This window comes from Salarias fasciatus, chromosome 12, assembly GCF_902148845.1.
Source record: "Salarias fasciatus chromosome 12, fSalaFa1.1, whole genome shotgun sequence".
Lineage (NCBI taxonomy): Eukaryota > Metazoa > Chordata > Actinopteri > Blenniiformes > Blenniidae > Salarias > Salarias fasciatus.
In genome coordinates, this window is record NC_043756.1 from 21,176,616 (window position 1) to 21,191,223 (window position 14,608).

A 14,608-nucleotide genomic window follows, 5' to 3' on the forward strand; every position below is an offset into this window, starting at 1 on the left:
GTTTGTTGTTGGTAAATTTTGCTCTGTTGTGCACAGCTTCGAGCTTTCCGCAGTGACCTTGCTGTTGGGTAAACACAATTTTCCTCTGTGCAGGGCGAGTCATGCACGCTGACCATTGCCTCCACCCTGTAATCGCTTTAGATCAGGATTTTGTTATTGCACAGCTTGCCCATTCTTATTGATCTTTCCATCTGAGATGGCCCAAGAGTCAACTTAATGTGATCTCAGGCTCGTTTGGTCGACAGAGAGAGATGTAAACTATTGATTTTCTGACACCGTGAGTGGTTCACATTGCCATTATAGATCAGTTAATGACTTAAACGTGACAGCTCATTTTTGGTAAAGGCCCATTAATTAACATGCGATGTTGGCTGACTGCCCAGTGCTGCAGCTCATTTTAGAGCTGGAGACCCAGTTATATTTGGAGTAGTTTATGTTTGAACCAGTGATTACTGCTCTTAATGTGCTTGATGATATTAGCCATGATCAATATGTTCCTTCATGTCTACAGAACACTTGTGTGTGAATTAGCGGGGTCAAAACGCAGGAACCAAACTGATTTGAGTTCTTGTTGCTGGTGTGTTTCTCCGTGCGCATGTCCGTGTGTCGCATCTCGTTTTTTGCATGATGCACGTTGTCAAGCAGTCTCCTCTCTATGCAAATGTCACTCCCGGCATTCCAGCGAAGGAGTGTTGTGTTTATCCGAACTGTTGTGGCCATTTCTTTATTTAGCCGACACGCCCATCTGGCTTCACACCCAATGCAACGGAGAGCGATTCATGCAATAGGTCATAGTGTGACGACTGCGGACATGCCGAGTGATAAGATCCCTCGAATTAGGAATTGGGATGTGGTAAATGAGACGACAACACAGGATACAGTCTTCACTGTGTGCCAAAACATAACAGCCTCTGTGTACAGCCTGTATGGCAGATGCTATGTAGAAATTAGAAACTGAATATGTATTGCCTTTTAGATATCTGTCCAAATACAAATCTTGGATGGATGAAACTAGAATTCTACAAACTCTCTTGAACTCTAGGCATAATTGGTGTGTAAAAACAAAATGTAAAGCGGGATGTTAAAACTCAACCATAAAGCCCTATCTCAAATTATGTGATCCTTATAGCACGAGTGCATTTATCTGTTGATAGTGGATGGTCAGAATGCTGCATACAGTTTATACTTAGTCTCTCAACCAATCTTCAACCGTCCTTTGGCAGAAACGTTAAATGGGTCAGCAGATCACCTGTTCCATTTAAAAGCCAGATGCACTCACACGTTGGTGCGTTGGGAGATTTGCTGCGCTGTGTAAACTGATTTACACGTGCACGCCAGGGGTCTGCAGTATCAAAAGTGCAACGCCAAAGAGTGACTGAACTGTGTTGAATCTGCCCAAGACTGTGCGATCAGGTTCTGCAAATAAAAAATGAAAAATACTTAAATATGAAGAGTTTTAATTCCCAAAGGTTGTGCAATTAGTTAACTAAACATTTTATTAGATTGACAGTCCTCAAAAGAAGTCAGAAGTACAAAAATCAAGTAAAAATCATCTATGAAGATAGCAACTGAAGAAATTTCACTGCGACTTTGACCTTAAACTTTGCTTTCCAAGCCTTTAATCGGGTTTTTAATTAAAGGTTATTTTTCAAAGCAAGTTTTAAGCATACTCACTCTTTTTTTATATGTAGAAATAAGCTAAGACCACATCTCTTTCTCTCTAAAAAGAATTTGGTTAAGTAAGTCTTTAAAATATATCATCCACCTGACAGTGTTCTACATTTCTGCTGCTTTCTGCAGTCAAGAATGACACAAGGTGACCCGAATGCGGGGAAAAAGGATAGAGAGAAAGCCAGGATTTGTTCCATTAGAAGCAGCCACTCCTGACCTGCTCTTCAACACAGCTTTTCCTGTCATCTGCACTCAGTCCCTCCTCAACCAAGCCAGGTGCTCGTCACCAGTGTGCAGAAGCAGGCTGTGCCAGAAAAGATGAGATTAAAGGTGTGATTATGCCAAACGGCGATGACGAGTGCCGCTGTGACGTCTTGAACGTGTGGCCCTCTCCTTTCGATGGAAGGAGAACATTCCAGCAAAAATTCCACCCACATCCGTTTCTCACAGATTATCTTACTGCTGCTGTGTTGGCAAATTTTAACTCCAACACCGACAAAAGAGTAAAGCCCGACAAAGTGGTGGAGTTGGGCGAACGTAATGATACGAGGCAGACGCAGAGCCTGAGGAGTCGTGATCCGCTCGATCATTTCCTCTGTACTTAGAAGAATCAGTGCGCTGCATCCTTTACCTTACTACATTTTAACATTTTAGGTCAGAGAGAGAGGAAGGCAGGAGATGTAGACACAAGAAGCTTAAATAAAATGTCCTCATTCTGCAGCAGTTTTAAGAAACCCCGACAACACTGAATAATTGGGTGAAAAAGATGGTATTACTTCACTTGCTGTGTTCACACTTGTGTTGCGGCTCTATAGTCTGAACTATTTTTAAAATGTGTTCCTCTTTACATGTGTATTGGTTTTTCTAACAGCTGTTGTGATGTACATTATGCAACACCTAGCCTCCGCAATAATGCAGTGTGTCGGGCTGAAAGCACTTGTGGGATGAATTACAGTGTTGCTTTTTGTCAGGTGATAATTCAACAGGAGCTGCATTAAATGCACTGAAGAGTCAAAACAGCAGCAGAGATGAGAAAACTAAAGGAGTTTTTTTTTTTTTTTTTTTTTTTTTTTTTTTTTCCCATAAACAAAGCAAATCTGGCTAGTGTGAACACACTGTAACAGTCAAGAAAAACACTGACAAATACTGTAACAGCACACAGTGAGTACAAAGACTTTTGTTAGAGTGATGGAAAAATGTGCAAAACCATTTTAGTTCTGCAGCCAGGATGCACTTTGTTCACTGATAACCACTTTGAGGCAGTGCGTGTCATTATGGCTTCAGGAGCTTGAAAATCTTTTCAAATAACTTTTTAAGGTGTATGTAGTCACAAACTTCTCTTCTTTTTCAATGATGAAACCAAGCTCATGGTTTTGTTTTTGGGAGTAATGAGCTCAAATGAATAAACTTATTATTTTATATTTTCCCCACTGACTTTTTATTCAGTATAAAAATGTATTCCGTTTAACATTTTTGTGTATTTTTGGTCTGCTAGTCATGAATTTGACAAAAAAAAGTTATATTCCAGACGTTATCCCCTTTTTTGGGAACTGTACATAGCAGTTATTAACAAAGTTAGAAATTTAAAATAGACTTAAAATCTTTAAGTTATCTAACCAGAATCTAAACTTACATTTTTTTTTATCAATTTGTTTCCATCACTGAAGGCACAAAAAATTCAGTTGTCTGCTTCTTAAAAGTGAATCTAAAATGTTTTTTTGTTGCCCCCTATTGGCTTGTTGCCATATAAGTCATGAACTCTTTCCGTCTCGGTGGATCGGACATGATCCACACTAAAAGAAAGCAGGAATACACCTGCAATCGTCACTCCCTATCAGACATGTTGTCTAAATTTATCTCCAGTGTTTGGTTTCTATCAAGTGATCCTCGGGAATCCAGCTCAGGGACGAGTTTAATCTAATGAAGTCATGTCGTTCTCACACAGATAACTATGTTACTCAGTTAGCCAAAACTCCACGGAGCTACACTGGCTCATATGTCGCTAATCTTGTTAGCTAGGCCGACTAGCTCAGACACCATAGTAGACAGTAACCGTTTCATATTTTGCAGTAATTTTTCCCACCAGAGTGCTTTATTAGTCGTCCCAACATTGCGAGTCGCGCTTGCAGAGGCAATGATAAAGTGCGATCCTGTGAGAAGTAGTGAGAGGACGTGAGAATGAGCCGGGGCCAGTGGGGATAGCGGCCCATTATTAGAGCCCTCTTCTGACAGCGAATAATGAGACTGGCTGCATTATCTGGGCCACGGAGATGGAGCCTATAGACCGCGGCTCTGCACACTCGCTCGACGAAGCTCCGCCGAAATGAGGGAGAACTTAAAAACTGTTGGGCCTTTGTGTTTCCACGCATGATATTTAAAATATTATCAACGTCTTAGTGTATATGTACTGTGTGTTATTGTACGTGTCCTGAAAATTGCATGTTTTCCTGTCTCCCTCAAGTTCTTCTCCCAGCTCGGACCCTTTTTCTCTTTTGTTTTCCCATCGTTTATTCTTCTGTGTTCGGTAATCTTCTGCCGTTCTGTTCCCATTTCAGCCAGAAAACCTGCTCCTGGCAAGCAAGTGTAAGAATGCCGCGGTGAAGCTGGCTGACTTTGGCCTGGCCATCGAGGTGCAGGGGGATCAGCAGGCCTGGTTTGGTGGGTACAGCAGGGATCATGTGGGAGATAACTGGACTATCATGTTATCAGCATGAAACACAAACTATCAATGAAATGATGCTCTTAATATAATTGTCATCCAGACAACCAGATGTCATGGAACAGTGTATTAAAGCCACTGTGTTGGAATTCTCACCCCTAATAGGAGCTTTCTACCATTAGCCTCTTTCCATGTCAAATTACTAAATAAAATGAAAACACACAACTTAAAACAGTATGGGCAGTGTGGATAAGTTTTGTTTTTTTATTTTGGTGCATGTTTTGTCCGCTCACTTCGATATGTGTTGGTTTTTGACCTGCAGTGAGCCACCAGGGGGCGAGCAAGACGTTACGCCACTTAATGGGGATTCCATGAAAATAAAATCATCATTGTTATTATATCTACATTCATTCAATAGAAATATAATTCATTAATGGTTATGAGTGGCTGAAGGCAGGATACAGCCTTGACATGAGACACATCCACACCAGTTTACAGAGACTAATGGTGGCCAAACACTCCAGTCACCAGTGTTATATCTGCGTGCGTGTGTGTGTGCGCGCGCGTGTGTGTTTGTGTTGAAAATGTCCCTGAAGAGATTAGCCACCCTCTGACAATCAGCTGCCCTAAAACCCTCAAGATTTTTCCCTCCACTGTTTGGACCAGTAGATCATAGCTGAGTGAAGATTATCTCACTCTCTGCTCCAGCCAATCAGCTGATGGCAGCTCTGCGATGTCTTACTCCGAGCGTGTCAATCACTGAGAGTGGCCTTTGTTTTCTGTGGCAGGATTTGCTGGCACACCGGGGTACCTGTCCCCCGAGGTGCTCAGGAAGGAGGCATATGGCAAACCTGTGGACATCTGGGCCTGTGGTGAGCTGTGCACTGAAACACACACTTGTTTTGATGCATAACACACACACACACACTGTATTTCCTACATGAAAACCCTCTTATCTAAAGTATGTTTTGGAACAAATTGTGTGTGTTTCCCTGCATTCGTGTCTCCGTGCGTGTGCGGCCTCTGTGTCCATATGTGTTTCTGTGTGTGTCTCAGGGGTGATCCTCTACATCCTGCTGGTGGGTTACCCTCCTTTCTGGGACGAGGACCAGCACAAGCTGTACCAGCAGATCAAGGCTGGGGCTTATGATGTGAGTCTTCTCTCTTTTTCCTCTCCGGCACCCTCGTTTCTTCCCTCCCGCTGTTCATGCCCTCCCCTCTCCTCCCACTGCCCTCGTTCCTTTTTGGCTGCCGTTACGTAACTCCGTCACCTCATTCATATTTCAGGGGGTGCAAGAGAGGGAGTCTCACCTCAGATCACATTGAACTCCATGCCAGATGGAGTGAGATCGAGGCTGACTGTCTGTCTGGCAGTGATTCTGGGCTCATAGGACACAGACCTCAGTGTTTATGCCTAAACACAACATGACCTGGAGGGTAGAAAAATTCTGAACCAATAGCTGGAGGCTGTGCTCCACCTGGCTTTTTGGTATTGTGCCATCTGGGATTTCTGTCTGCTGTGGGTCCGTGCCGCTTACTGTCCCTTTTCCCTTCCTGCATGGTTTTTTGATGCTTTCTAAGAATGTAAATATTCCCCTTTAGCAAATCACAAATGAGATGGCACATTAAATCCATGTCTTTCCACTTACAAAATGACAAATTGTTTTTCCCCAGTGTATAGCAGTCCTTATATATTTAAAATTACAATAAAGTACAGTATCATTAGTCCATTTAGTATCAGAAACAAGCTCTAGTTGTCAGTGCAGAAAAGATAAAGAGTAAATGTCAAACATGAGCGTTGCCCTGGATCCTCTCCTCCTGGTTGTCCTCCTTCTGCAGGTTGTACACCTGCGGAGGGGGTGTCACTCCCTCACTCACTCATCATTTTAGTCACTGCTCACCCGATCATTTGGTTTTATTCATACCCCTGAAATATTAAAATGATATTTTTGTTCAGGCAATTTTTTCCACCTTTTGTCTTTTGATCTTTGCGTTATTTGACATTTTATGGATTTTTGAATGAATTACCTCTCATGTGCACATACACATACAATTCTTACCCTCCACATTGTCCAAAAGCTTTTCTCAGTGAAACCGTCGACACTCCAAGAGTCTCTTCAGTGGATTTAACAGCTTATTTCAAGTTGAACCAGCTTATTTATTTATGTGATAGATGAAAACAGACAGGTACACATGCTGGTTTATTGTCTTTTAATTTCCCATTTGGAGACCCTGGACAGTCTGCCAGTGAGTATATAACAGTCTGGATTTGTTTGCACTTCTAGTTCCCCTCTCCGGAGTGGGACACAGTGACCCCAGAGGCCAAAAACCTGATCAACCAGATGCTGACAATCAACCCAGCCAAGAGGATCACTGCTCAGGAGGCCCTCAAGCACCCATGGGTCTGCGTAAGTGTTTCATCCCCAGCGCCGTACACACTCCTGCACACTCACACCACACAACTTACATCACCTCAAACTTAAATGAACTGACTCTTAATTGCCCTTTTCATCTTCCAGCAACGATCCACAGTGGCGTCGATGATGCACAGACAGGAGACCGTGGAGTGCCTGAAGAAATTCAACGCCAGGAGGAAACTCAAGGTCTGTTTGCATGTGTGTTTTCCTTCCCATCACCCCCCTCTGCTCTAACCAGCTCTGACACCAGATAAAATAATAAAACCTCCCCTGTTGTCCTTACATTTTTTGTTCTTCCTGTTTTTCTTTTCTTTTTTTTTCTTTTTTTTCGGCTTGCTAAGCCAAAAGTAGAGTCAGTCTTTCAACATTCATAAGATAGATGAATGCCTCTGCAGGTATGCTGTACTGTCATCAGATAAATTAGACATGTGCAGCTGAAACACTGTGACCCTCATGTGCATTTTTCCTCTGCCTGTGAGCCATTAAAACTGTTTGTGTCTATATATGCGATTTGATCAGCGCTTTTCCTGGTAAAGGTGGGAGGGAAAGTCAATTTAAGCACATTCAAAACTCACATCAATCTGTCACTCCTATTTTCAGACATGCATGTTAAATTGGGGAATATCTAACACATATTGACTTAATGTGGAGATTTTATAATAAATTAGTTGCTGTAATTCTCGGGTATGCCATGGGTAGAAGTGTTTTAGTCATCTTTTGGCATTTTTATGACCCTTAAATTATTGAAACTGCTGATCCCTTGGCTAAATGCTCTGAAGTTCGGCATAAACTTTTTTTTATAAATAGGGTCCTTCACTTTATGAATATCACATATCATTGTCATGTATCACTCTCCTGATTTTTTTTCCGACACTGAGCATGGATATAACAGCTCGGAGCTTGACATGGTGATCCTGCTGCAGCTCTTTGCATGCCTCAAACATCGGCCCGCTGGAACCTGAAAGCAAAAACAGATTCTGCAGCTAAAAAGCAGGCAGCATAAGCATGTTGTCTTTTAAAATCAGCAAACAAGTAGAAGTGACGCAGGAAATTCAGGGTCAATATTAATATTGTTAAATGATACTGAAAACAAATAGCCAGCAACCAAAAATGACATATCGGGATTCGTAAATCATTTGATCAAAGCATTTTAAGCTGTTGTTATTAACATCGGATAATTTAGTTGAAAGCAACCATTCTTTTAAAAATTTAAACCAACGTAATACCTTGCACATGCTGCAGACGTTGTGAGGCAGCGTTGCTCATGACCGTGAGGCTGTTAAACACCTTGAGGGATGTCACTCAGCCAACTTCGAAAATGTATTCCATTTCTGTTTTTTTGATTCTATTCTCAACACTGCGCCCTTGGATTCCCAGTGATAATTCAACTGTAAGCTCCTAACTCACCTCGACCAAAATAATGTTACAAATCTGTGATCTGTCTTCTCAAAAAAACATTTTCAGAAGGTTAATAGATCCCTTCATCATCGCTGAACCTTTACAGCTTCTCCCCAATCTGCAGCCGCAGCAGTTTTACAGCCACGTCGAGCTCCAGATGGAGATGATTTCTGTCAGCTCATTTATTCCCTTCTCCTCTTTGTCATTATCTCAGTTCTTTTTTCCTCAGACTATTGTCTGTCTGAGTCTCTAGATCTTGATATTGTTGTCTGTTTATATTTCAAGTCCTCTGTGAAATTAATGGAGTGATTTAACCAAGGTCATGTCTTTCCAAGTAAACGCTCTTCACAAACTTGAATTGTCTTTGGAAGCTATTTGCAGCTCCAGTAGAATTTTGTATTCTTAGATTTCCCTTTGGCTGAAGTTTCACCTGCTGCGAGTCAAGATTTTTCCCCCAAAAAGGGGTTGTTGTTTTGAATTTAGAGCAGCAAATGAAGAAAAGCTGGACCGTTTCTTGATTTACGACAGAGTTACATCAGTCGGTAACTCAGCGTGGCAAACTGGATGCTCATTTCTGTGGAAAAATGTCGGAACGATTACATAGCTGGATTAAATGGTTATAATTGTGTTTTGTTTTCTTCTCAGGGGGCCATTCTTACCACCATGCTGGTTTCTCGAAATTTCTCTGGTAGGTGTTTCTTGGATCCTCCATTGCTGTTGATTTCTCATCCATATCTGTGAAACAACACCAATTTACAGTTTATGTAAACACGTTGAATGCAGGGATTTTATTATCAGGACTCCAGTAGAGAAACTGAGAGCAGCTGATGTGTTTCCATAAAAAAAAGTCTGTCACAGCCTGTTTGGATCGTACCGCTGTGTTGGAGGAGTCGTCGTGACTTCAGCTAAAACCTGTCGTGAGAATTTAATTTCTTACATTTTATTCCACTTTTTAAAACTGGAACAGAGGATGAATGTTTTAGTTTCTTCATCTTAAAGTTATTTAGAGTTCAGCTACACTGAAAAGTTGAGTTGGTTCAACTCCAAAATGTTTTTTTTTTTTTTTTTATTAATTTCTATGACTTCTTTACGTTTGGAAGCTGTTGAAGCAACAAAAGTGCAACTAGTGTAAGATTGAAATTTTTAGCTAAAATGACTTTGGCAAGTGAACAGATTAAGTTCATCTTAACTTAAAATGTTTTATTTTGATTCCAGTCAGCATAGCAACCTCATCCACCACAGCTTATCAATAAAGGATCATATAAAATTAATGAAATCTAAATTATATCTCTATACATTAGTAACCAATTAGTCAACCAATATTTGTTTATAATTCATCTTTCATGCAAAAAAATGTAGCACAAAGCACTTTAGTATTTGAGAGAGACCCCGTTCCCAACCCATTGCTAAGTATACACTCTCTCACACACAGTTACAAGCTCACATACTGTATTGATATAAAACACATGCTTGCTCAACTCCAAATTTTATTTTTGCTTGTAAAAGTGACAATAAATATTGAAGTGAGCTCACTTTAGGAGGATAAAATCCCAGTTTGGGATTGAGAAAGTAAAGCAAGCTCTACTTTTTCTCTCTCTTTAAAATGAGTTAACGCCGATAAATCAGCTTGTTTTGGATTTTCAGCAGATGTAAAATCTATCTTTAAAACAAGACATTTAAAGAAATTCAACAAGAAAAACCCGGCAAAATAAGAGAATAAATAAACATCGTAAGAGATGTGGTGGCCAACTCAGCCAAAATGGTGGTACGTTCCTCGCCAGCCCTGTGACAGATCTGTTTTCCTCCACAGTAGTGAGTCTTACACTAGTGCTAAGTTTATAAACCTTGTTTTCAAAAAGCAAAATCACATTTTCATTTCACCGCAACACAACTTCAGTGTTTCTCCTCCAGATATCATCCTTAACAATACGTAAACAAACCTTTGTCCAGTTGATTAATTTGTTTTTACATTAGTTTACATTGTTACGGGCCTTTAACATCCAGTTAGAAGGAAGAGTGAAAAGTTTTCTGTTTTTATTTTAAGCAGCAACAGATATTTTCTTCTCAGTTCACTCTCTGTGTTCATTACTGAGTATACAGCTCCACGCAGACAGAAAATATTAAAAAATGTTTTTATTTGCTCGATCCTTAGATAGTTCAGTATTTGTTCAGACGTTAAATGCTGAATCAACGGACAGGTTGATCAGTCAAACACTGAAGGAAACACTGAATTTGATCAGCAAGCTGTGGATGTCTTCATGTTCTGTCCTCGTCCCTTGTATATGTTCGTATCTATGGAGTGTGTGGTTCTATGAACTGATAAATGTGATTTCAAACCTTTGACATGACCTTATAAAACTGGTGTCAAAGTCTGTATCAAGCCCTGTTCTTGAAAAAATACAAAAAACTCCTATATGAACCTTTTCAGCAGTGTTGCTGTCAGTGAAATAAGGGGATTTATTTTTTTTTTTTTTCCATTATTTGTTTCACAAGTCCAAACTTGTACTCAGAAATTGTTGACTGCTCAGAAAATGAAACTTCATACAAATAATGGATTTTCAGTTTCAGAAATATTGTTTTGGTGGGAATTATTTATAAAACGGTAACGTTTTAACAAAATCTGCACCTCTGAGTCTCTGTTCATGTACAATATATATATGTGTATTTTGTATATATAAATGTGTGTTTGCAGGCATGCCGCTTCAGTAAACATGACCGTTGAGACGCTATAAGCTTCACCATGGGAAATGATTGAGGCATTCACTCAGCACTAAACCCGGCTGTTTTATTTCTCACACACAATTATACTCACCCGTGTGTGTTCACTCTGTGTTTCCTCTTCTTCTCTAACTTCTTGTTAGTACCTGCTGCTTCATCACAAGTGTGGGCTCATCCGGTGGAAATGTCAGAGAGAGATGAACACAAACCTGAACAGTGTAAATAGAAGAGGAAGCGCTGGCACATTATATAAAGTCAGCACACAATATTGTGATTTTTACACATGTGTATAGTAACTCGACACATGTTATTGTGATACTCAATTAAATGTAGTTATTTGGTTCCTAATACGAGTAATGCATCCTGGAAAAAAAAAAAAAAGAATTAAAATGGGCATGAAAACTGAATGCAATCATGTGCAGAGCATTTTAATCAGGTTTAACTTTCACATAGGTAATTTACAATTTCATTGGAAATTGGATTCAGAAAAAATGAATCTAAACTGTTGTTATAGTCTTGCATTAAGGAAATATGTGATTATTCATTGCATGTCCTTCATTTTCTGGTATATCAGAATCTGTGACACTAAGATGGGACTGAAGTGCAATGGAGTATCTGGCATATCAAAAAATACCTAATTTATTTTCAAAAGAATGTAAACCTCAGATGTTTGACATGGGATAAATTGTCCATTTTTACTCAACCACAGTGATTGAATGATTTGCACATAGCATTCTGATTATATTTACATTTTAATTAGTGTCCCAACTTTTCTTGGGACTCGTGTATTTCTCAGCTACAGAGCCAGATTGGTAATCAACAGATTGTATTGATCTGTCCACTGAGGCCTCATAATGTAGCATTTGCTAAAAATGGACTAAATCCTGCATCTTCGTTAGTGTAACATCTTCGCTGTCCGCAGGTGTTCACTTGAATCACCAGCATTAAAGCGTGTGAGGGGAAAGTTGAGGTTTGTGTTTCTCCCTGACGTTTTCTCTCTGGTTGAACTTCAGTCAGAGCAGCGGATTCAGATCAGTGTGTGACGGTTTTTACCTCGGTTGTCTTTGTGTTTATGAATTAACGTCTCCCTCCCCTTTTCTAAACTAACTAGCCATGTTTGTCCTTACCTTCATCTTCTCTCTCTTCTCCCCCGCCCGCCTCACCTCCTCCCACTGCCTTACTCACCCTCTCCTCACCCTGTTCTACACTTCCTGTCCAAATGTCACTCCGCCCCCTCTCCATCTTTGCTCCTCTCACCCCGTACCTCACTCACCTCCTTCTCTCCCTCCTTCCTTTGCTTTGTAACTCTTGTTTTTTTCACATGTGACATGTGGGTATTGGACTCTTTATCAGTGGGCAGCAGGCAGACCACCGCTCCAGCCTCGGTCACTGCGGCCGCAGCGGCGGTGGCTGCGGCCGCCGGCACCACCGCAGGGCTGGTGGAACAAGGTAGCACGGTGGCTCACCCAGGGCATGCCACCCTTCCCCTCCCTGCCTTTCACTCTAACACAACCTGTACTCTCCCTCTGTCACCTATCTCACTGGTACCCGCCCCCCCTCCTTGTTAATAAGCATGGGACCTCAGAGCATGATAGCAACACACCTCCCATCTTCTTATTTTCAGCAGGCTTAGCTTCGTTTCCATCGAACAGTAGACAAACCTTTTGATTAACACAAAAACCCCAACATAACAAATGAGTTTGGACAATATAGGTTTATTTCTTAAGTGAAGCCATTAATAAAGGTACAGTATGTAAACTTTAGGTGATATCATTTTTTTTCAGCTTGCTTTTAGGTAATGTAGATGACCTTGAGATACCTTTTCTTTTCTTACTGTTACTTGTACTCATGTTGGCAGCCTTCCTTATCGTTTTATTTTTGGAAACTGCATGTAAAAAAAAAAAAAGTATGATTGATTAATCATATGCTTTGTCTGTTAGGTGACAGTAGAATGATTGTAGTGCTCAGGTTGAAGTGTTTTATTACCAAAACCTCTGCTGCCTCTGCTGTATTTAAACTCAGTTGTTATTGCTCTGAGGTAAGAACAGATGATTATATTGGAAGACTGTATGCCTGAACTGATTAGCTTGTTAAGTTTAGTGCTGATCGCTGCAGCTCAACACATCAGACAACTCACTGATGTTCTGACTTGTTTGGTTTTATCAAGTTATTATTAAAATCCTTCATTCATTCAATGAATGAATGAATGAATTATTAAAATATTTAAGAATTATTACATACTGTACCTCTTAATTTCTTCTAATATGGAAATGTACAGAACACATCGACTGTCGAAAAAGTGATTGTATATGTGACTTTTCAGTAAGTCTCTGTTAAAGCTTCATGAAGGATGTAAAAGATGGAAGCCAAGCTACTCCTTTCCATTTTTCACATCCTCCCTTCTCAGCTGTGATACAGTGGCTTCTGCTCCTATCACTGCTCTGTCATCTCTACAGACCCATGCTGTCCATCTTACCTCCACCTCCCGACACAGCCACAGAGCATGGCCTTGGCTCAGTCAGATCCCTGTCCTGTCTCTCTTTTTCTCTTTTATTTTCCTCCCCTTCTCACGCTCTCCCCCCGCCACCTCAGTGGCGTCTCGTCCATCACTCCGTTTCACATCGTCCTCTGTCGTACCTCCTGGCATCCCTTCCTCTTTTACCACTGTCGTCTCAAACCCACTTCACCAGCCTCCCTCCCACCTTTTCACTGTGTCCACACTCACGCCGTGTCTGTCACGTCTCCCCTCTCTTCTCTTTCCCTCTCTCTCTCTGTCGCTGTCTGACAATGACACTGGAAAGTTCACCCGTGTAACTTTTAAGGATGGGACTGCCCGAGAGCTGTCGGTGAATGCTGCATGGGGCACTGGACTGGTGCATGCGCTGCAACACGAAGGGAAACTTGGTGCATGATGAACACTGTAATCGACGCAAGGCTGGGCTTTTTTTCTCATGAAGTCAAGAAACCTTGAAGATATTAATTTATCAGGAAGATACTTGATGTTTATGCGTAAAACTACAAAAATAGATCAATTCAGAAGTTTCATAACGGAAAGCATATAGTTGTGTCCTAAATTTTGGATCATGTAAAAACACTTTTTTTTTAAACGACGAACTGGCAAAATATCCATGGCGAACCTTTTCAACATGTTCAGATGAAGACTTTGAAAATCTTAAGCTCAGTGGCTCAGCAGATAGATCCATCTCTGTCAGAATGCATCAGTCCACTGTGAAGTACGTTGGAGAGGTGACAGGGTTCACTATAGGGCCTGGAGTTTTATGATCTGCCTTATTATCTACTCCAGTAATGTGAGAAAGTGGATGGAAAGCAGCTCTAACTGCGCTGACCTCACACATACGGTTGGTATTCTCAGTGCTCGGTGGCTTTGAGGTCCTATTTCTACAGCCAGTGTATTTGTGATGATAAAAGTGAAGAAGCTCTGAAAAAGACGGTTGCACTTTCTCCACTCGTCGAGGTGAAAAAAAAAATTACATGGAGACTTTTTGCTGACGACGCCTGACCCCGAGTGTTCTGTGTTCACATGTAGATGACAGAAACTTAACTTTGGCAAGCTTTTAGAGTTTTGTTTCTTCCCTCATGACTAAAGTAAATGCAATATTTATTTGCCTTTAGTGGCTGCCACTTAAGGAAAACTGTCTTCTTCATGCTTTACTTGAGAGTGTTAGGATTGTTGAACTGACATGTGAGCATCAATTCTTCAAAGACCAACATGCCAGTATTTTTA

General features: G+C 40.8%; 1 protein-coding gene across 9 annotated transcripts in view; it reads left to right on the forward strand.

Annotated features, from left to right (window-relative positions):
- The window catches only part of camk2b1 (calcium/calmodulin-dependent protein kinase (CaM kinase) II beta 1), a 74,471-nt gene that overhangs the window by 35,502 nt on the left and 24,361 nt on the right, over positions 1-14,608 (forward strand). For 5 of the 9 annotated variants that reach the window (XM_030105638.1, XM_030105639.1, XM_030105643.1 and 2 more), the window contains exons 7-12: positions 4,227-4,329; positions 5,119-5,202; positions 5,387-5,481; positions 6,616-6,738; positions 6,850-6,933; positions 8,791-8,833. In XM_030105638.1, the coding sequence (XP_029961498.1) occupies positions 4,227-4,329; positions 5,119-5,202; positions 5,387-5,481; positions 6,616-6,738; positions 6,850-6,933; positions 8,791-8,833 (532 nt within the window). Of the gene's footprint in view, positions 1-4,226; positions 4,330-5,118; positions 5,203-5,386; positions 5,482-6,615; positions 6,739-6,849; positions 6,934-8,790; positions 8,834-12,216; positions 12,313-14,608 lie in introns of all 9 variants that reach the window. The other 4 variants (XM_030105645.1, XM_030105636.1, XM_030105640.1 and 1 more) reach the window with 1 other exon arrangement.